This window comes from Dendrobates tinctorius, unplaced genomic scaffold (assembly GCF_039654945.1).
Source record: "Dendrobates tinctorius isolate UK_male_01 unplaced genomic scaffold, ASM3965494v1 ptg000309l, whole genome shotgun sequence".
NCBI lineage: Eukaryota > Metazoa > Chordata > Amphibia > Anura > Dendrobatidae > Dendrobates > Dendrobates tinctorius.
In genome coordinates this window covers 3,754,895-3,777,449 of record NW_027361976.1, presented here as the reverse complement: position 1 = coordinate 3,777,449, position 22,555 = coordinate 3,754,895, and the positions used below count along the sequence as shown (strand labels likewise).

The 22,555-nt window shown below is 44.3% G+C and overlaps 1 protein-coding gene across 7 annotated transcripts in view; it reads right to left on the bottom strand.

Annotated features, from left to right (window-relative positions):
- Positions 1–22,555, bottom strand: part of KIAA1210 (KIAA1210 ortholog) — a 238,566-nt gene that overhangs the window by 177,405 nt on the left and 38,606 nt on the right. For 2 of the 7 annotated variants that reach the window (XM_073560975.1, XM_073560976.1), the window contains exon 2: positions 3,727–3,984. The exons of 3 other annotated variants lie outside the window; for them this stretch is intronic. In XM_073560975.1, the coding sequence (XP_073417076.1) occupies positions 3,727–3,743 (17 nt within the window). In that variant the 5' untranslated portion in view covers positions 3,744–3,984. Of the gene's footprint in view, positions 1–3,600; positions 3,667–3,726; positions 3,985–22,555 lie in introns of those variants that run through there. 2 more of the 7 variants (XM_073560980.1, XM_073560981.1) reach the window with 2 other exon arrangements.

Genomic DNA, 22,555 nt, shown 5'->3' with positions numbered 1-22,555 from the left:
AAAGTTAGACTTTACCATGTTTAATTCAAGGAACTTTAACCCCTTTCCGATATGGATACATCCAACGTCTGGTCATACATGACAAATGCTGGCTGTGTTATATCGCCACGCTTCACTGTAGGCAGGGTGTTCTTTTGACTTGTAAACATGGTTTCGAGCATATTGTTCTGCCCTCTGATTATAGAGCAATATGTTTGTATTTATGTGCTGGTTAGTTGTTATAGCACCATCTAGTGGTGGCTGAATTTATAGCCTGTCTCTTTAACAGCAGACAGAGTGTTGCATTGTGGAATTGAAGAAAGGTATACTGGGAAGAAGATGACTCCATTTTCTTCTGTGTACTTCATAGGACGCACGTGTGTATGTCCTTCTGTAACTGCACAACTTGAGTTTGCTATCCCGGTAAAGCATATCTGGTAAGATTAGTATCTCTCTTCTTGCAATGCAGTTTTGTACAGAGATGTGATTAACTGTATAGCAGCCAGTGCATAGGAGATGTGATTAGAAATTTGTGAATTTCCATGTTAAAGTCTGCATCACACTGTATACTTTCCTGTTAATTGTAAGTGTTAGTTGTGTGATTATTTGCCCAATACTTACCTATGTTGTTTGTATTCTTATAGTGTTACCACATGTTCTATACCTGTTCACCAATAAACAAGTTAGACTACAGAGAACAGTCTGCTTACTTGGAAGACAGAAAGTAGTTTATGCTGTATGCTAGATTGCACACAGTGTCAACGTGTATGAAGGCAGAACACATATGGCAGCCAAATTTTCTTGTACTTTTGGGTCCACATAGATGTACATCTTGGACTTTCAGCATGGGGACCTTCAGAGTTTAGGATGTGTTTTACTGTGCAAACTAAATCTTGAATGTCTCCTGTCATGCGTTGACAAAGTTTCTACACTGTGGCTGTCACATGTGGCTGAATCTATAGTCATTTTGCTGCTAACATAGGTATCACTCAAACTTTTGCAGCCCTTTGCAGTTGTGCGCAGACCTGTTTTCACAAGTGTGGCAACTGTGTACCATCATTTTTCACTAGTTGCTTGGAGAATGTTGGGGAAAGAGGGTACTTCAATAATTATTGGATGCCCCCTGACTGGTGTGCCCCATTTACAAGGGGTTAAAGCTTGTGTCTCAATTTTCCTTTCTCCTCATCTCCTGCACAAAAAGAGGACTTAGAAATCCTCCAAGAATTTAAAAAAAAACAAAACATTTTTTCTGGTGTTTTTTGAATCCGTTTTGTTTTTGTGATAGGACTCACAAACGTGGGGACCCTTGACATGTGTTGCGAGCTTCCATAATTTGGCCATAATATCAACTAATACCTCACATATATTGATTTTTTTTTGCACTTTATTTTTCAGGGTGCGCTTGGGCCCAGATGGCTCTGTCAGCTGTGGCTCTGTTTACACAAGATGCATTTTGGTTAGCACTGGGCAGCCCGCCTGATTTAAGAGTATGGGCTTCACTAAGACTGTAAGCCAGATGCTCTGCATCACCTGTATGTGAATAACGCCGCATAGAGATTATTATCTTTTGTGCACTAATATACCAAACAACCACCCCCTCTATGGATTGGTAGGTTGAGAGTGGTTGTCTCATCGGTATTGCTGCATCTGTGTTGCTACCTGTCACGCTCACGCCCTAGCTGGTGGGCGTGAGACAGGGGGTTGTGGCCCCACTGTGCCACAAACCAGACTACCCTGGAAGGGGTGTGACTAGGACAGCTACCTTGGTCTTCACTGGAGCCTCTAATGGTGAGGTTAGGCTTGTGCGGCAGGGTGGTGTCTGGTTGTGGCTGCTGATCTCACTTAGAGAGACGGAACACTAGGACATGTGCAGGCAGCAGGCACAACTGACAGATCAGCATGGCTGAGACACAGGGGCAGGAAGGAGTGGTGTATGGAATAGGTAGGGACTTGTACACATCGAAAGTACAGGTACTGGTAAGGGAAGGATGGAAATATAGATGGGTATGAAGGAACAGGTTTGGACCTGTTCACACAGGAGAAGAACCGCAAGGCTGCGGAGAGGAGCTACCGTTAGCAGCAAGAGGTTCTGCAGCAGAAGCAGAACCACAGGAGTGTGGAGCACAGGCAGAGCCGCAAGAGAGCGGAGCACAAGCAGAGCCGCAAGAGAACGGAGCACAAGCAGACTGAGGACACAAGGATAGACACAGCAGGGAAAGGAGCCACAGAAAAAGAGACTGACAGACAGAAGTAGGACAGTTCAGATGAGGTAATGGTGTGAGACAAGGAACGAAAGCACAGGGACCAGGATATACTGCCTCCTGGAGGGCGGACAGGAAAGGTATGAGGCAAGGCTAGGAACAAGGACATTTTACCTCCTGGAGGGCGGAAAGACAGGCACAGACAAGACTAGGAATCAAGCCTCCAGAGAAGGCAAAACACAGGACAGGACCTGGCAACTCAGCAGCAGGACACTGAGTTAAGACATTGCACAGGCAGCTTCCACCAGGTGGAGCTGCCCTAAATACTATAGACCTCTTGGTGATTGGCCGGGAGCACATTAGGCAGGAGCACACTGATTCCATAAGAACCAGAGTGCCGGCGCCACCCCTCCCATGCACACAGCCAGGAAGCATGCAGAGAGCAGACAGGAAGAAGGGGCACGCAGCATGAAGCCGGCAGAAGACAGAACCCACAGCATGGCCTGGAGTAGTGTGTAAGCTGGTGTGCAAGGCAGATAGGGGATGGGAGGCCATGCTGTATTGCCGGCAGGGTTGTTACACTACCTTTCTTAGTCCACCCTGACTGCATTCTTTGACGGCCTGGGCAGGTAAGCATCTCTGCCTTTTTTCTGGTGTTTTTCTCCTTATCTTTCGCCTGTTTATCATTATGGCAACTCCCCCCTTTTCCTCCTCCCTTTGTGCCCTCTTTAAAAATGATGTCCCAGCCTCTTCCTGCATCTCTCCTCACAGCAGTGGGACCCGGAGGCTGCGCGATGCTGTTTGCTGGTGAGAGATGGCTGACTCGTTGGTGTCAGTGATCAGGTAGAAAAATCACTAGGGAAGGTGCTTCCTGGCATACCGACATCTTTGTCGAGCAGGAAGCGCCCCTCTTGCTGTTCAGCCGTCTGTTCCCGGTGGCTGGTGGTCCGTTCGTCGTATCCGCCCGCCAGAGCATCTAAGCCAGCCCCTGTTCTGTCACGGAGCATGCGCACGCATCATCGCTGGAATACACCTCCTGCTCTGCACGCAGCAGCTAAAACCCTCTCATGTCCCGGAGGCATCGCAGCGCACACATCTCCTGGCCACCCTGCCTCTGGCTCCGGTGGCTTCTACACCCCTTCCTCCTTATAGGAGGCAATGCAGATCCGGCATCTTGCAGCCCCCTGACACCATAATCCTCCCACGCCCCCACATCTCCTGTGGTAGCCACTGCTTGCAATGGGAGGACAGGCTTGCAGCAGTGCATCCTCTGTTGAGGAGCCTGCCACCTCTTTGCAGACCCCTAATGCACAGCCATTACATAGTACTGCACCTTGTACATTCCCTGCACAACCTGATGCAATTAGACCCCCACTGGCCCCCAAGCAAATTTTAAACCCCCTGCAGGGGCCACTCTCACCACAACTGTTACCCACTATGGGTACAGTGCCCATATTATGTCGGCTTCTCCTATAGTCCACGTAATGGAGGATGCTGGATCCACGGCCCTGACTCCGTGCCATCACGGACGCGGTAACCACATCACCTGGTCCTCATCTCCATCTTACAGCTCAGATCGGCGCCGTCGCTCTGCACGGTGGAAGCATCATTGTCGTTCCCCTGGAATCTCGATGCTTTCTGATCACTCAGGATGCAGCTATTCCTGCGCAGGCGGCTCCGTCTACTCCCGTTCAGTTGGTTCAGCAAGGTATCGGTGAGTACCAGTATGTAAGAGATTAGGGGGAGGGTGCAGGTTTGCTTCCAGCCTTAAAAGCGCTTTCGAGTCAGGGCTCCAATTTCCCACCTGGTTAAAAAAAAAAAATTTAGTTAACCACTGTGCGTTAGACCAAAACCCTAAAAAAGATCCCCACTGCTTGGCCCTGCATAGGTCTCACTTAAATGATGAGACTGTTAGCCCAAATTTTGTTAACGATTATGTTGATCTTTGGGTCCTCGTGTCCCCTGAAACACCCGATCGATAGAGAACGGCGCCCCATGAATAGATCGTTTGAACGTAAACCTAAAGTCGCAAAAACAATTAATAATTAGTTGCAGGCTATGTTCGTTATGGGCCTCAAGCACCCAGATCGCTGCTCAGAAATGTTCATATATATGGATACCATTTATAATTCATATAAGGCCCATGGGGGTAGTGCTTGGTGGCGCTACAATGAAGATTTCAGGAGGCGTTTAGCCCTACAACCTCATCTGGTTTGGGGAGCAAAATCCATGGATACATGGATCCGACTCATATTAGCTCAGAAAGTTGCACCCCCTTTTCAAACAGTGACCTCTGCCCACACCTACGGAGCCAGCTCAGTGGCCGTCCGCAGACCCAGCTCCTGTTGGCTGTTCAATGAACGGCACTCGCTTTTTCGGATTATGCAAGTACAAATTATGAGTGTTCGGTCTGTGGAGGCCCTCATGCCAAAATCAAATGCCCTCGTCCCTCACCAAAATTGTCCACAAAATCTACCAAACCACTCAGAACCTAAGGACCCCAGTGAGCGTAACCATGATGGAGTTTTGGCTCGACCGTTATCCCAATAAGGAAGCGGGAGCTCAGTTATATTTTGGTTTCAGTTACATTTTTTTTCATCCCCTTTTCTTTCATTAGAGTCTAGTGATGAGACAGTCATCTTTTTCCCCAAACTTAAAATTGGCATGGGATTTTCCGCTATTTCTTACATATAAGATTCAGAAAGAGGTCTCTATAGGCAGAATAAAAGGTCTATTCTCAATCCTATCATTTTACAATTTGCACGTTTCCCTGTTAATTGTCCCGCCCCCCCAAAAAAAAAAAAAAGCCCGGCAAGTTTCGGCTCATTCAACACCTCTCCTACCCCAAAAAGATCGTCGAAAAACGACGGCATTTCAGAAAGCGACGCATCGGCCACATACATTTCCTTTTATCGGGCTATGATGTGGATTAGGGACGCTGGCCCAGGGGCTTTAACGGTGAAAAATCGGACATTGAGTCTGCTTTCCACCTCTTGCCAGTTCATCCAGCTTGTCATCACCTGTTGGGATGCTTCGTAGACGGTTCTTATTGTGATGTATGTTTGCCTATGGGTTGTTCTATTTCTTGCCATTTCAAATTACTCGGTACTTTCCTAGAGTGGGTAGTCAAACAGGAGACTGGTTCCCAAGCAATTATCCATTATCTCGATAATTTTTTGTTTGTGGGTCCAAAGGAATCCAGGTCCTGACAGATTTTGTTGGACACTTTCCGTTTTTTCATGTCACACTCTGGTGTTCCTGTATCCACAGAAAAAAACTTTTGTTCCTTCCACCATCCTATCCTTTTTGGGGATTGAGATTCCACGGCAATGGTTTTTCATCCTCCTTTTGAAAAAAAATTTCAAAACTACCATCTTTGATTGAAGGTTTTTGCTCAGTCCGAAAAGTTACACTACGACAGATGCAGTCATTGTTGGGTCTTCTCACATTCGCATGTCGTGTAATGCTCATGGGAATAAATTTTCTAAACATCTGTCTCTGTCAACCAGAGGTATCAAGCTTCCCCATCTCAAAATTCATATAAAACCACCTCTACAAGCCAATTTCCTGGTCTGGAAAGAGTCCCTCTTGTCCTACAATGGTCACACGTGTTCTCAGTCACTGGAAGGGACTATTGAGGATTTCTCCCCCAATGCTGCTGGGTTCAGTATTATTTTCAGGGATCAATGGTGTACAGAACATTGGCCAGAGTCCTGGATCTCCTCAGGCTGGGTTAAAAATCTCACTTTGTTAGTTACTCCCCATTGTCACAGCTATTGCCATATGGGGTTCCTCTCTCCGGGATAGACATCCGTTTTTGGACAGATAACATGTGGTACACTGCACAAATCACCAGGCATTCACTCCCCCCCTGTCATCAAGCTGCTTAGGTTTTTAGTTTTACTATGTTTAAATTTTAATATCTGGTTTAGAGCTAGACAAATCCCAAGTACTAACAATATAATCGCTGACTCTCTTTCTCGCTTTGATTTGCAGAAATTTCAAGACTGTTAAGCCACAGCCAAAGTGGAGGGGCACCCATGCTCGTCCCTCATGTGGCAGGTGGTGGAGGATGTTTAATGGACCTGGCAAGAAACTCGGTCGCCCCCGTCTACATGGCGTTCTTATGGTAAGGCGTGGAGGGAGTGGTATGATTTAGTGGGGGATAGACCGATGTTGTCCTCCCATGACACTCGTTTGGATGTCACCATTGATTACCTACTTCACCTTCGAAGCATGGGGGTATATGGGGCTGTTGCTCAGAATCGCATATGTGGTTTGGCCTTTTATTTCCGCCTCTTTGGTTGGACGGATGTTACCAAGTTTTTTTTTATCATTAGTCAGGCCATCAAAGGCCAGAGAAGGGGGCACATTCCTCAGGAGAGCAGACGGCCGATTTCTTTCAATTTTTCAATTTGCTTACCCGTTTAATGACACCTCCATCATCTGTTCCTCTCCATTCGAATCTGTTCTTTTATCTGCCGCAATTGGTATGGCCTTTTTCAGCCTTTTTTTTACGCATCAGTGAGTTAGTCCCTGTGTCAAAGCATACTTTAGGTGGTCTTCGGCATGATGACATCTCCCCCTGCGACATGGATCTTCAGATTCGTATTCATAAAGTCAAGACTGACCCGTCTGGTCTGGGTGTCTTTTTACAGATCCTGGTCCTGTGTGTCCTTTAAATCTAGTTCACAATTATTTAGCAGTCTGCCGTTCAGGTGATTCTTTTTTCTCCAATGAAGATGGTTCCCCCTTGACAGTATTTTAGTTCCAATCCCTCTTCGTAAATCCTTACTTTGCCTGTGCCTCTCTCCTAGCGGGTTTGGTACTCACTCATTCAGGATTGGAGCGGCTACAGAAGCGGCCCAGGCCGGTTTGTCTAACCATAAGATTCAGCGTATTGGTAGATGACGATCCTCTTGTTTTTCAAGGTACATCAGACCGAATTTATTAATCCATTAACTTCAGCATTTGTTTTTCAGGAGGTGTGAAACCTGTCATGTGGATTCTTGGGCATTCATACGTTTTCTGGGCATCACAAAGGGCAGAGCGTCGGCCGGGTGGAAGAGACTTTGGTTTTCATGGCATCAATGTCTTTTGGAGAAGAATGAGGGGATTGACGTGGTCTCAGGTTCTCCCTGAAGTTGTTCGTATAGCTCAGGCCGCTTCCTCTCCCATGATTTTGGTTGTCCATGCGGGTGTAAATGGTCTCTGCTCTTTACACCTAGCTGAACTTCTCACTATGATGCGTTCGGATGTGACAGATTTCATGGCTTCTTCCCAGAATTAGACTTAGTCTGGTCGGAGGTTATTTCCCGCATTGAATTGCAAGGTGCGAGAGATGCGGTGGCCGTAGAGCACTCTAGGCGCACGTTAAATGCGCACATGTCCTGCTTTATATGCTTTAAAGCTAGAGTGCTTATCAGACATCGTCATCTGGAGGGAAATAATTCCAGTCTGTGGTTGCCTGATGGTGTTCATCTCAGAGATAGGCCTGGATATTTTCCTCTCTGGTCAATAGGACGGTATTGAACAGGCCTTGTACCAAATGGGTGGGGCTCTGAGCGCGGTATAAATACCTTGCTCTTCCTTGGCGGTCAATATGTTATACCGTAAGAGTTTTGTATGTACGAAGACGGACTTGCACCGGGAGTCTAGCTGGGCATATTGATTTGTACCTGTTCTGATGGCCAATTGTGCCTATCTGGTTATTTTGATACTTACGTGCTGTGCAAGCCCCTTTTTGCTGTGACCGACCTTCACCCATTATAATAAAAAAAAAAAAAAAAAACACACACACACCACACAAAGACAGGATGCCCCCTCCTTCTCTTCCTTTCTTGCTGTTGTAATGCTCCCATGCTGCAAGCCACAGCAGATACCAGACTGATCACATTCCATGCTGTAAACTGTTCAGCCTGGATATGAATAAATCTACATTCTGTGTTGCGGACTCTGGATGTTACGCTGATTAATCCGCTGCTAACAGGTTATGGGCCCAGAGTCCTAGAGTCCCAGATCCCCAGAGCACAGAGAAAAGAAAGGAAGACAGCAAAGATGGCCACCAGCAGCAGCAACTCCATGAAGTTTACAGTACCAAGACTCACTAACCAGAATTATCAATCCTGGAAATTCAAAGTGAAAATGCTGCTGATTAGAGAAGGTACGTGGAAATACACACAGGAGCCTAAACCTGACCCAGTATCACAGGAGTGGATAGAGATGGATCAGAAAGCACAAAGTACCATATCACTCAGTATAGATGATGATCAGATTGTGCATGTGTGTAAAAGTGAAACTGCAAGAGAAATGTGGGAGCAGCTGCAAAAGGTGCATGAGAGGATAAATTTAAGCAATAAACTTTATCTCATGAGAAAATTGTACCAGTCTAAACTACAGAATGGCCAGGATATGCAGGACTACATAACAAGCATTCTAGAGATTGTAGAACGCCTGAGAGGCATTGGGGAAGATTTGAAGGACTTTCATGTAGCCGCATTACTGTTTAGTGGTCTTCCAGAAAACTATGACATGCTTATAACCGCACTAGATGTGCGCCCAGATGATGAGCTTACATTGGAGTATGTCAGAGGGAAGCTCATAGATGAATATAAGCGGAAAGCGGAAGGTGTAAACAGCAGGACATGCGATGCAGAATCTGCTTTACAGACACAAAATCTAAATAACAGAAAGCACCTAAAAGAAACACGTGAATGTTTTGTTTGCAAGAAATCAGGACATTTGAAAGCCGACTGCAGAGTCTGGAAAGCTAGAATGAATTAGCGGAAAAAGCAAGGCAGTCTCCAAAGGGTTAAGAGTGCTGTGTCTGCAGAAAATGATTCTGTGAATACTGAAACTGCATTTACTGTCAGTGTAAATACATCAAAGCATGCATGGTGTATAGACTCTGGAGCAACTAGTCACATGACTAATAACAGGGACTACTTTTCTAAGCTTAACCAAAGTAAGTCAGAGAAAGTGATTATGGCTAATGGTCAGTACATGACTTCACAAGGTATAGGAGATGGTTATATTGATTGTCAAATCTCACCAACACAAAGCAAGAAGGTCACAGTAAAATATGTCCTCTATGTGCCTAGTCTTGAGAGTAATTTACTATCTGTGAAGAAACTCACAAAACAAGGAAATGAAGTTACATTTAAGCATGATAGCTGCATCATCTCAAAAGAGGGCCACACACTAGCAAAAGGAAAAATCACAAATGAACTTTACCAGCTTAAATGCAAAGAGTGTGTGTATACTGCTCAGGAAGAAAGGCACAATAACTGCATTCATGTATGGCATAGGCGCCTAGCACACAGAGACCCAGAAGCAATAAGGAAGTTAGTTCAAAAGCAACTAGCTGACGACATTACAATTGATCTATGTAACCAGATAATGAAATGTACTAGCTGCATCAAAGGGAAAATGTCTAGAAAAGCTTTTCCTAAGAGAAGTACTACAAGAACAGAACAGACACTAGATTTAATACATACAGATGTCTGTGGTCCAATGAGCACTCAGACTCCTGGGAAGAAGAGATATTTTCTCACATTTATTGATGATCAATCAAGCTATACAGTTGTCCATCTGCTTCACAGCAAGAAGTTCCAGAGAAACTTGAAGTATATCTAGCTGAGGTATATAATAAATTTGGGAGAATGCCAAAGATTCTATGTGCAGATAATGGGACTGAATACACAAGTAATGAGACACAGAGCATTTTATAGAAAAATGGAATCCTATTTCAGACCACTGTACCGTACAATCCTGAGCAAAATGGTGTCGCGGAAAGAAGGAACCAAACACTCTGTGAAAGTGGAAGAAGTATGTTGTTTGATGCAAATCTGCCCACAGCATATTGGGGTGAAGCAATCATGACAGCTTGCTATCTTCAGAACAGACTACCAGGTAAAGCTACAGCGAAAACTCCGTTTAAGCAATGGAACAGCAGAAAGCCAAAACTACATCATATAAGAATATTCGGAAGTAAAGCGCTTGTACATGTTCCCAAAGAAAGGCGAACTAAGTGGGAATCTCACGCTAAGGAAGGGATCCTGGTAGGCTACAGTGAAACCCAGAAAGGTTATAGGATTCTACACCCAGAAACAAACAAGGTCACAATATGTAGAGATGTAGTGATTGATGAGAACTTTGTGTCCCCCAAGTTTTGTGACATCACGCCAGTAGTCCAGCTGAAGTCACAATTACAAGACAATAACAAGGAGGATGTAGAGGTCTGGCTGGATTCTTCAACCACTGAACAACAGAAAAATCAGGTGAATCTGAAATCAGGAGATCTTCAAGATCAAGCAGAGGCGTACCAGCTAAACGTCTATCCTACATAGTCAAGACACTACCTGAATCAGAGCCGCAGTCATGGGATGAAATGCAAGAACTACCTGTCCATGAAAGAACAAAGTGGATCAATGCTGCTAATGAGGAAATCAAATCGCTTCATCAACTTCAAAACTTGGAAACTCACCAAGCTGCCACAGGGCAAAAAGGCAATCAAGTGCAAGTGGGTCTTCAAAACCAAATATGACTCTGAAGGTAAAGTCCACAGATTTAAAGCAAGGTTGGTGGCAAAAGGATATTCTCAAAAGTATGGCGAAGATTACGTTTGCTCCAGTTGCTAAACAGACCACGTTCAGAGCTTTGTTAGCTGTAGCTGCTGTACAAAAGATGAATGTCAGACATTTGGATATAAAAACTGCCTTTTTAAATGGTGACATTGAGGAGGACTTCTACATGACTCAACCTGAAGGTTATGTAAAAGGGGGTGAAGAGAATCTTGTTTGCAAACTACAAAAATCCCTTTATGGTCTTAAGCAATCAGCAAGAGCATGGAATACCAAGATGAATAAGGTCTTGTTGGAAGAAGGTTTTAAGAGGTCAAGCGGATCCATGCTTATACACAAAATATACAGATGGAAAGTGGATGTATATTCTCTTATATGTGGACGATGTGATTGTAGTTCATCAAGAAGATGCAGAAATTGGAAAAATGGCTGAAATTCTGAACCAGCATTTTGAAAATGAAAGACCTTGGAAATGTGACATTATCTAGGAATCCAAATCCAGAGAGTTTTAGATGGAAGTTTTCTTCTAAACCAAAGTGCAAAAATTAATTCGATTCTGAATCAGTTTGGAATGTCAGAAGCCAAAGGTATATCAACCCCAATGGAACCATCCTACCTGAAGCTGGAAGGAGATGACCTGTTGCCAAACAATGAGAAATATCATCAGGCAGTGGGGGCACTTCTATACATATCAACTATGACTCGACCGGATATCACAACTACAGTTGGAATCCTTTGCAGATATGTGGAAAAACCACGCCAAAGAGACTGGAATGCTGTTAAGAGACTTCTCCAATATTTAAAAGAAACGCAAGATGTAAATTTAAAGTTGTCTGCAACGGGAGATCTAGAACTCACCGGCTATGTAGATGCAGATTGGGCTGGTGATTCGCATGATCGTAAATCCACAAGCGGATACTTGTTTAAAGTTGGAGAAAGTTTAATCTCCTGGTCTAGTAGGAAACAAGTGTCTGTTGCCTTGTCATCTACAGAAGCGGAGTATGTGTCCGCAGCCTATGCAAGCCAGGAGGTCATTTGGCGAAGACAATTGATGGATGATCTTGGCACACAGTCAACTCAGCCGACGGTGATTTATGAGGACAACCAAGGATGCATTAAACTTGCATGCAGTGAAAAGATCAGTGCTAGAACCAAGCACATTGACGTCAGACATCATCATTTACGTGATTGGATAGATCGTGGCATATTTCAGTTCGTCTATTGTGAAACTGATAAGATCGCAGCTGACATTATGACAAAGCCATTGCCACGAGCCAGGTTCCAAGAATTGAGGACCACACTGGGACTAAGAGGATAAGTAGTTGTTGAGTGGGGGTGTTGGAATAATGCATATTGATCTGTGTATTGCAACAACTACTACTGTACCGTTTTATATATTGTGCATATTGTGAGATTGTTAAAGTTGTGACAAAAAAAAAACAAAAAAAAAAAAAACAGACAAGATGCTCCCTCCTTCTCTTCCCTTCTTGCTGTTGTAATGCTCCCATGCTGCAAGCCACAGCAGATACCAGACTGATCACATTTCATGCTGTACGCTGTTCAACCTGGATATGAATAAATCTACATTCTGTGTTGCTGACTCTGGATGTTACGCTGATTAATCCGCTGCTAACAGTGTGGTGCAGCAAAGATGGTGTAGCTCCCCACAGGTGGAGCTGTAGTCCCAGGGCAGTGTAGGTGCAATGGATGAGGAGAGGCGCAGAATGGTATGGATGCTGGTACCCAGGTGTAGTGGTGCGGGAATAACTGGAGGTCAGAGTATGCGGTTCCAAAGCTTTACTCACTGTTTGCAGTTCACACAACTGCCTGCCTCCGTACTGTGTTCTCCAGGTCAGGGCTCCAGCCAACCTCCAGGCAGGGTAGGATTCTCCCTTCCACGCTCCGCCAACATCTACCTTACTGAACGACTCCTCCAATGCGCCTTTAGGTGCGAAGCACTCCAGTACTTAGTTACCCTGGAATGCCTCTCTCTAGGTGTTCCTATTCTTTACTTGTATGACAGACTGCTGTAGCCTGCTTCGAGGACTCCACTCTGCGTCCCGGCTCTCTATTCAGTTGCTGTTGTGTCCCAAGTCTATGATGGGAGCAAGGCATTAGCGGCTCACTACTCCTCCGGTGTCTGTTGTCGGACATAGAGATCCAATCAACCTCGGGGATCGGGCCCCGGCCTTTGCGCTCTCTGGACTGGAAGGGTTCTCTCTCTCTCTCTCTCTCTCTCTCTCTTCTCAACCCGCTTCCCACCGTCCTTCTATTCTCCTTCGTTCCCATCTGTTCTCTCTCTTATGGAAGGTTAGGTTATCAATCAGTCGCTTTCTCTGGTCTCTCTCGTGCCAGCAGCCCAGATCACTGGGACCTGCTGCAGCACGTCCTTCAGACATCCATCTTCTCTCTTCTCTCTCCTCTAACCAACTAACCACTAACTCTCACTCTTCCCACTTTTTTGTATCATCTCACTCCACCCGCCTCCCAGCACATCTTGTGTTACGAAGCAGGGTTCCACGAGGGGTGCTCTGCTAACCCCCAGCCTGAAGCTGTTAGGTGGCCCCACTGAACTATCCTGTATGTGGAATGCAGGTGTGGAGCGTGGTCAGGGGTTCCCACCTTACCTGGATGGTGGGGCACTACACCTTAGGAGAAGGTGCAGTACCTCTGTGGCGACTGAAGCCTCAGGGGCGCCACACCAGCATCAACAATGAGCTGCTCATTTTGATCTCTCTTCTAAAATCGGGCTCCATCTTACTAAAGTAGTCTCCCCTCTCCAATCTACCCTAATGCCCTCAAGCAGTGCCAGTCACTGCACTGGTTGCCCACCAGCTATAGACAACTTTACATTGTAATCACTCATCCACAGAGATCTTTGCACCAGCTTACATCATCTCCCTCATCTGTCTACCATTATACCCATTCTCTCTAGTCTATTAACGCCCCAGACTAACATCCTCTATATCTGAACCAACCCACTGTCTCCAAAATTTGTCTTGTGCTGCGCTAGTTATCTGGAATGCACTACTTCAGACAATCTAATAAGTCTCCAGTATCCACAGTTTTAAGCATGCTCTAAAAACACATTTCTTTAGACTTATCCATCACATCACCTCATTAATCTATTTCATGTTATCCAATCCCCACCTTCACCTCAGAATCTGGTCTCATGCCCACCATGCACTCAATATCACCCTGTACTTGTACACATACTGACTGGTGACCAGATCATGTAGAATTAATTGAACACACCTATTATATTGATGACTGGACCATACACTGCAAGAACTTTTTACCTTTTAGATTACCTCTGTTTCCTCAGATTGTACCCTAGTAAGCAGGGCTGTTCTATCCAGCCATAAAATTGCTGTCTTGAAAGTTTAGTCATTTTTTATGTCTCCATCATTACAGACATTGTATTTTTGTGTGTTTTGATCCTTCCTATATTTCATATTGTAAGGTAACAGCACCATCTGCTGGCGGTTTAATGTATAGATTCTAGTTTAATTTGCAATGTATTATGGGAAGTTCCTAGGGCATTGCGGGATTGTTCCTGTTGCATTGTGGTCTTATTATGACACTGAAGGGAACAGCAGCCATTGTTCCTCCATGTGTCTGAGGAGAAACCTCACCATTTGTTTTCTTCATGCTCCTTAACCCCTTTCTCCCATATGACGGACTATCCCGTCCATGTGAACTGAGACCCAAGTCCCAAGGATGGAATAGTACGTCTAGCGTGATCAGCTGCGCTCACGGGGGGGGCACAGCTGATCGCGGCCGGGTGTCAGCTGATTATCACAGCTGACACCCGGCACTGTGTGTCAAGGGCGGTCACGGACCGCCCCGACACATTAACCCCCGGCAGACCGCGATCAAACACGATCGCAGTGTACCGGGGGTTTAGGGAAGCATCGTCAGGGAGCGGGCTCCCTCCGTGCTTCCCTGAGACCCCCCTGCAGGTACCCGTATCCAATATGGCATCGGGGACCTTCGGGGGCCTACAGGGAGGTGGCTTCCTTATGCCTGCAAAGCACCGGCATGAGGAAGCCTCCAGCACTGCCTGTGACAGATCACTGATCTGTCACAGTGATGTGACAGGTCAGTGATCTGTCACATGACAGTGATGCCCCCCCCTGGGACAATGTAATGGGGGGGGGAAATGCTAAATAAAAAAATATATTTATATCCTAATAAATTCATTTTTTGAAAAAAAAAAAACCCACAATAAAAGTACACATATTTGGTATCGCCGCGTCCATAACGACCCACTCTATAAAGCTGTCACAGCAGTTATCCCCTTTAGCGAACACTTATAAAATAAAAAATGAAGCAAAAAGATAATGCTTTATCATCATACCGCCGAACAAAAAGTGCAATAACGCGCGATCTAAAAGACGGATATAAATAACCATGGTACCGCTGAAAACGTCATCTTGTCCTGCAAAAAACGAGCTACCACACAGCATCATCAGCAAAAAAATTAAAAAGTTATAGCTCGCAGAATAAAGCGATGCAAAAATTATTTTTTATATAAAATTTTTCTCATTGCGTAAAAGCGCCAAAACAAAAACAAAAAAAAAAAAAAAAAAAAAAAGACATAAATGAGGCATCGCTGTAATCGTACTGACCCGAAAAATAAAACCGCTTTATCAATTTTACTGCATGCGGAACGATGTAAACGCACCGCCCAAAAGAAATTCATGAAATGCTGGCTTTTGTTCATTCTGCGTCCCAAAAACGATCAAAAAATGTCACGTACCCGTAAATGGTACCAATAAAAACGTCAACTCGTCCCGGAAAAAATAAGACCTCACATGACTCGGTGGGTCAAAACATGGAAAAATTAAAGCTCTCAAAATGTGGTGATGCATAAACTATTTTTACAATAAAAAGCGTCTTTTAGGCTGTGTGCCCACGATGCGAATTTTAAGCGTTTTTGCTGCGATTTTCGGCGTGAAAACATTTAAAAATCGTGTACAAAACGCCCCCCCATGCATTCCTATGGCATTCCGCACATGCTGTGCTAATGCTGCGTTTTTTTCTGCGGCGGAATCGCATGAGGGGAAAAAAAAAAAAAAAAAAAAAAAAAATCGCAGCATGGTCATTCTTTTGTGCGGAATCGCAAAGAATTGCCGCGATTCCGCACCCACAGAAATGCATGAGAATCGCTTATCGTCTCATGTGCGGTTGATACCCATGGTGTGGAGAAGAGGAGACTGTCCTCCAGGCCCTGGGTACCATATCCCTGAAAAAAAAAAAAAAAAAAAAAAAAAAAAAAAAAAAAAAAAAAAAAAAAAAATCGGGGTATATTTACCTTCCGACATCCCGCGCTGCATTCCCGGCCTAAGCGTTCCCAGTAATGCCTTGCGGCAGGGTCCTGTGATGACGTGGTCTTGCAAGATCGCTATAGTAACGCGAGACCAACATCATCACAGGTCTCGCAAGACATTACTGGGAACGCTGAGGCCCGGGATGGCAGCGCGGGACGTCGGAAGGTAAATATACCCCGATTTTTTATTTTTTTTTTTATCAATTTTAACATTTTATCTTTTACTATTGATGCCGCATAGGCAGCCTCAATAGTAAAAAGCTGGTCACACTTGTCAAACACTGTTTGACGAGTGTGACCAACCTGTCAATCACTTTCCAAGCGATGCTTCAAATCGCTTGGAAAGTGCTTGAGAAAATCGCAGCAAAATCGCAAACAGAATCGCGGTGAAATCGTGCGGAAAAAAACCACGCGATTTCTGGGAAGGAGTCCGGTTTTTAGTGTGCGTTTTAACACGCAACGTGGGCACATAGCCTTAGCATGTGACAGCTGCCAAACATAAAAACCAGCCATAAATAGTAAATCAAACCCCCCGTTATCACTCCCTTAGTTAGGGAAAAATAATAAAATTAAAAAAAAAATGTATTTATTTCCATTTTCCCATTAGGGTTAGGGCTAGGGTTAGGGTTGGAGTTAGAATTGGGGGGTTTCCATGGTTTTGGCACATCTGGGGCTTTCCAAACTCGACATGGTGTCCGATCTCAATTCCAGCCAAGAAAGTCAAATGGCGCTGCTTCCCTTCTGAGCTCTGCCATGCACCCAAATAGTGGTTTACCCCCACATATGGGGTATCAGCGTACTCAGGACAAATTGCGCAATAACTTTTGGCATACTGTTACTCTTGGGAAAATAAAAATTGGGGGTGAAAAGATAATTTTTGTGGAAAAAATGATTTTTTAATTGTACGGCTGTACGTTATAAACTTCTGTGAAGCCCTTGGGGGTTCAAAATGCTCACCACATATCTAGATAAGTTCCTTGGGGGGTTTAGTTTCCAAATTGGGGTCACTTGTGGGGGGTTTCCACTGTTTAAGCACATCAGGAGCTCTCCAAACTTGACATGGCATCCGATCTGAATTCCAGCCAATTTTGCATTAAAATAGTCAAACGGCGCTCCTTCCCTTCAAAGCTCTGCCATGCGCCCAAACAGTGGTTCCCCCCACATATCAGGTATCGGCGTACTCAGGAGAAATTGCACAATAACTTTTCCAGTCCAATTTCTCCAGTTACCCTTGGTAAAATTAAAAAATTGAACCTGAAGTAATTTTTTTTGTGAAAAAAAGTTAAATGTTCATTTTTTTTTCTTTTAACATTCAAAAAATTCCTGTGATGCACCTGATGGGTTAATAAACTTCTTGAATGTGATTTTGAGCACCTTGAGGGGTGCAGTTTTTAGAATGGTGTCACTTTGGGGTATTTTCTATCATATAGACCCCTCAAAGTGACTTCAAATGTGATGTGGTCCCTAAAAATAAAATGGTGTTGTAAAAATGAGAAATCACTGGTCAACTTTTAACCCTTATAACTTCATAACAAAAACAAAAAAAATTTTGGTTCCCCAAATTGTGCTGATGTAACGTAAACATGTGGGAAAAGTTACTAAGGCCAGAGTCACAATGGCGAGGAATACGGATGAGTGAGAGGCGTTAAAAGCACGCATTACACACGGACCAATGATTCTCTATGGGTTTGCTCCCAACAGCCGTATATTTCTCATCCGTATTCCACGGTCCGTGCCGATTGTCAGCGTACTACGCCCCTAATACGCCAATGCAAGTCTATGGGTGCGCAAAAAATACGGATTACACACGGACCACACATGTGACTTGCGAGAAATACGCACCCGGTGTCTTTTAGAAAAGCCGGCAATTCATTGCGCTATACAGTAAACTAACACTGACAGGTTTAATAAAGAAACGAAAGAATAGCTATATACACACATAGAGTACTATATATATATATATATATATATATATATATATATATATATATACACACACACACACACATACGTCATTGTGACATATATATTCTATTGTAAGGTGACATTAACCCTTTGTTAGATTAACCCATTCGCCACCGCTACAGGGCAATGGGAAACCCACACATTTTTTAACAACGAATTAACCACTTAAAACAACAACTACCAAATTTTGCACACAAACCCTCATCTAATTATTAGTCATGGACATATTAAAAAACATGAAATGAAATGCTTTACTGAATGTAAACCATGTGTCATTTCATGTCGGGTTGGGGAATGATTTGATAGAAGCCAGCAATTTAATTAGCGGCTATTCTGCTATGAAGAACTCTGTGATATATATATATATATATATATATATATATATATATATATATATATATATATATATATATATATATATACACACTTGTCTCAATGACTTATGTGTATATATATATGCATTCTATGTGTCTATATCTATTATTTCGTTTCTGTTAGAAACCCTATCATAGGGCTCCATTATATGTCCATTTTCCAAGGCGGTGAGAAAATCTCGCCATACGGATTACATACGGATGCAGACATGCGCAAAATACGCAACCACACCTTGCTTACGGATGACATACGGAGCACTATTTAGGGGTCATTCATCCGTATTACGCCTGTAAACTACAGACCGTATTTTGCGTCGGTTACTGTGACCCCGGCCTTAAGTTTTTTTGTGTGCCATATATCTGTGATATAACTTAAGGGCATAAAAATTCAAAGTTGGAAAATTACAAAATTTTCGCCAAAATTCCATTTTTTTCACAAATACACGCAAGATATATGAATGAAATTTTACCACTAACATGAAGGACAATATGTTATGAGAAAGCAGTGTCAGAATCACCGGGATCCATGGAAGCGTTCCAGAGTTATTACCTCAAAGGGACAGTGGTCAGAATTGTAAAAATTGGCCCAGGGATTAACATGCAAACCACCCTTGGGGGTAAAGGGGTTAAACAGCCTGCTCTAAGCATAGTTGGCAAGCACTGTGTGTTACAGTCGTGTGTTCATCAATACGTTTGCTGTACTAAGTAGGTAATTATCACCTATGTATCACCTCATGTTACCTGTGTATTACCTCATATTACTGTGTATTGCAGACTTTTTCTGTTTTATGCTTTGTGCAGTTATATATTCTGAAATGCTCCTGTTATTGCATTCTATAGTTTCACCCTTTCCTGTCACATCTATAATCAATAAAAGAAGGTTACAACTTACAGCCTCTTTTTCTTAAGGACGACAGGAGGTTTAGCTACATGTCTCACTACAAACCGTGTATGAGGACAGTATAAGGGCCGTCAGTCCTCTTGGTAATTGTTGATTTTTGTGTTACTCTGTAATGTCTCATTTTCTCAGTACAAGTCCTCTCTGAACTGTGAAGTGCTGTGGAATACGTTGGCGCTATAGAAACAAAAATTATTGTTATTAATACTGATGAAGTAAGGGTTTGTGCACATGTTGTGGATTCTGGTGCGGATCTGCCGCAGATTCTCCTGCAGTGTACAGTACCATTATATTCAATGTAAAATAAAAACGCTGTGCACATGCAGATTTGCTGCGGTTTTGAATCCGCAGCATGTCAATTCTTTGTGCGGATTCCGCAGCGTTTTTACACCTCTTCCATTATAGGAATCCGCAGGTGTAAAAACACAGGTGAAATCCGCACAAAAACTGCAGAAAATCTGCACTAAATCAGCAGTTAAAACGCAGGTCATTTTACCTGCGGATTTAGGAAAATCCGCAGCAGAATCCACAACGTGTGCACATACCCTTTATAGCTTGCCCTTTGCCACTTGAGATTTTTTTCTGCTCTTTTCATGCCTTAGGCTAGTTTCACATTAGCGTTTTTGAGCGCATGGACGGCCTGCGCACGGCCGCGCCTCTGCCGGTAGCTCCGCCTACCGGCGCATGACGCAGTATGAGTTTGGCGGCGCATGCGTCCTTTTGACGGTGCGCCGACCTGCGCCAAACGCAATCTGCTGCAGTTTGGTTGCGCCGGCGCACCGTCAAAAAGGCGCATGCGCCGCCAAACGCATACTGCGCACGGCCTGCGCCCCCAGTGATAAAGATAGGGGACGCAGGGCGCATGCAGCGTCATGCGCCGGTAGGCGGAGCTACCGGCGGAGGCGCGGCAGGGGGAGGGGCTTAGCGGCGGCCGTGCGCAGGCCGTCACTGCGCTCAAAAACGCTAGTGTGAAACTAGCCTAAGATGTTTAAAGAAAAATATATATAACACTATAACATTTTGTTTATTTTACTTGTTATACAACAATTTTGTTACCAATACATTAAACCTATTACTAGCCATAACCCTTTTGTTAGCTATAATCCTATTCCTGACACGACTCCCTTCCCTAACCTGTGCCGTAACACTAAACCTATCTAGTTTTTACTAAAAATAAAGTGTAAAAAGAAGCGTTAAGCACTGAGTGAAGACAGCAAACATTATCCAATAGTGTCTTCATTCATTAGCTGCTGTTTTCTATCATCTCAGTCACTGCTTATGCAAAGCGCGGCAGTCCAGCAAAGTCTGCACAGGCTGCAACTGAGCTGACAAAGCTCATTTCAATATACGAGCTTTGTCAACTCAGTTGCTGCCTATTCAGACTTCTGCAGCTGAAGTTGCCTATGCAGAGTGCAGTTTTTCAGGCATATACACACTGTGCTGCTCCGAGAAGAAGTGGAGCTAGCTGATGCCACTCATTTGGCAGTGCAGACAAATTTTACACCCCCATAACATTTGCACCCAGGCCAATCATACCTGTGACCTACCCACGCCATGTCATTGTGCACCACATACCCTGAAGACTGTAGGTAAAATGTAGTTATTACTGCCTGCTTAAAGGAGCTGTCTCCGGCATGGTGTCTCCCTGCAGTCACATGAGGCAAGTTTTTTTTTTACTTTTATGCCAGAGAGTTTACCTATTAAGAAGATGTTGTCTAATGGCAGACATTCCCCTTTAACAGTACAATGTGTTGAGCAAGCAGGGGCATAACAACTCTGGTCACAGAGGTCACAACTGTGCCCATGCGGGTGGAGGCCCACCAACGCCAGCACAAACTTCAACTGGATGTGCGTCTTTGGATGCACATTCAGCTGAAGTGTACTGCAGTGCACAGACCCATCGAGTCCAGTGAGCATGTGACCGGAGGCGCATGCGCTCCCGTCGCTTGCACACTGAAATCAGCTGCCGGCTTCAGTAGAGGACACCGGACACATGGATAGCAATCATACACAAAAAAATCGGACATCTGAATGAGTCCTTACATACAGAGTGAGAGCAATACATTCAGCCTTTTGGCCGGGTGAAGGAAAACTTGGGTTCAGCTCTACGGCAATACAATTTGATGGCCTGCTTCTTTCTTTTCCCAAAGTAGTAGATAAAAATCTTGTTGCCCTTGTGCTGTGATGAGTGTAAGGGGGTTACAGAAATTGTCCTGAGCTTCCCAACTTCCCCCGGTTTAGTGTGTGTGTGTATATATATATATATATATATATATATATATATATATATATATATATATATATATATATATATAGCTGCTCGTAGTGATGTGTACAAAATCTGCTATGTAGATATGTGTTATGATTATGAAAAGTGTAATGTACAAGTTTGGGCACTAGATGGGTTGTTATAGGATTGCTTAGTGTAGGACAAGTAAATGGTTAACCATAGGAGGGGGTTAGCTGGGTTTAAGGCAGGAATAGTGTCTGGTGGTTTAGTCACGACTAGGTAACCTGAAGTGCTTGGGTGGGCTAAATGCCCGAGCTACTCAGCGCCCCGTAATGTTCAAGGAGGAACCCAGCCATCGAGAGTCAGTGGGACACCATAGCCTCAGTAAGGGCAACAACAGCATTTACAGGAACTTGGGAAACAGGAGAAGTCACTACAGCACAGCAGGTCAGGTCGCTCGCCATGTGGCAGGTCATTGCTTGGGCTGATGCCCTCTGAACCGGGGCAAAACGGCTGAGGGAACACCCATATCCAGTGAGGCTGGCCAGGGAGGACGCTGAGGAGCCATTGGAAACTGTCTGACCCAGGAACATGCAGTGTAACAGGGAGAGGAGTGCAGGGAAAGATGAAGTAATGTGTAACGTACAAGCTGTTGAAAATGTAATGGATCTGGATGTGCTGCGAAGTCATGAAAGTAAAGTTTTTCGTATGGAGTTGCACCTGGACTGTGTTTATTCAGGAGCGGCCTTAGGTGATCATAAGGAATGGAGAACAGACCCTGATGACGCAGGGGACAGAGATGCAAGTAAGCTGACAGAGGAGCGTGATTTTTATGCATTAGGCCGGGATCACACATGCGAGGAATACGGCCAAGTCTTACACGTTAATACCCGGCACTTGGATCGGAGTATGCAGCCGCATAACTATACATGGAGTCGCACGCTCCGCTCCCGAGTGCCGGGTATTAACATGCGAGACTCGGCAGTATTCCTCG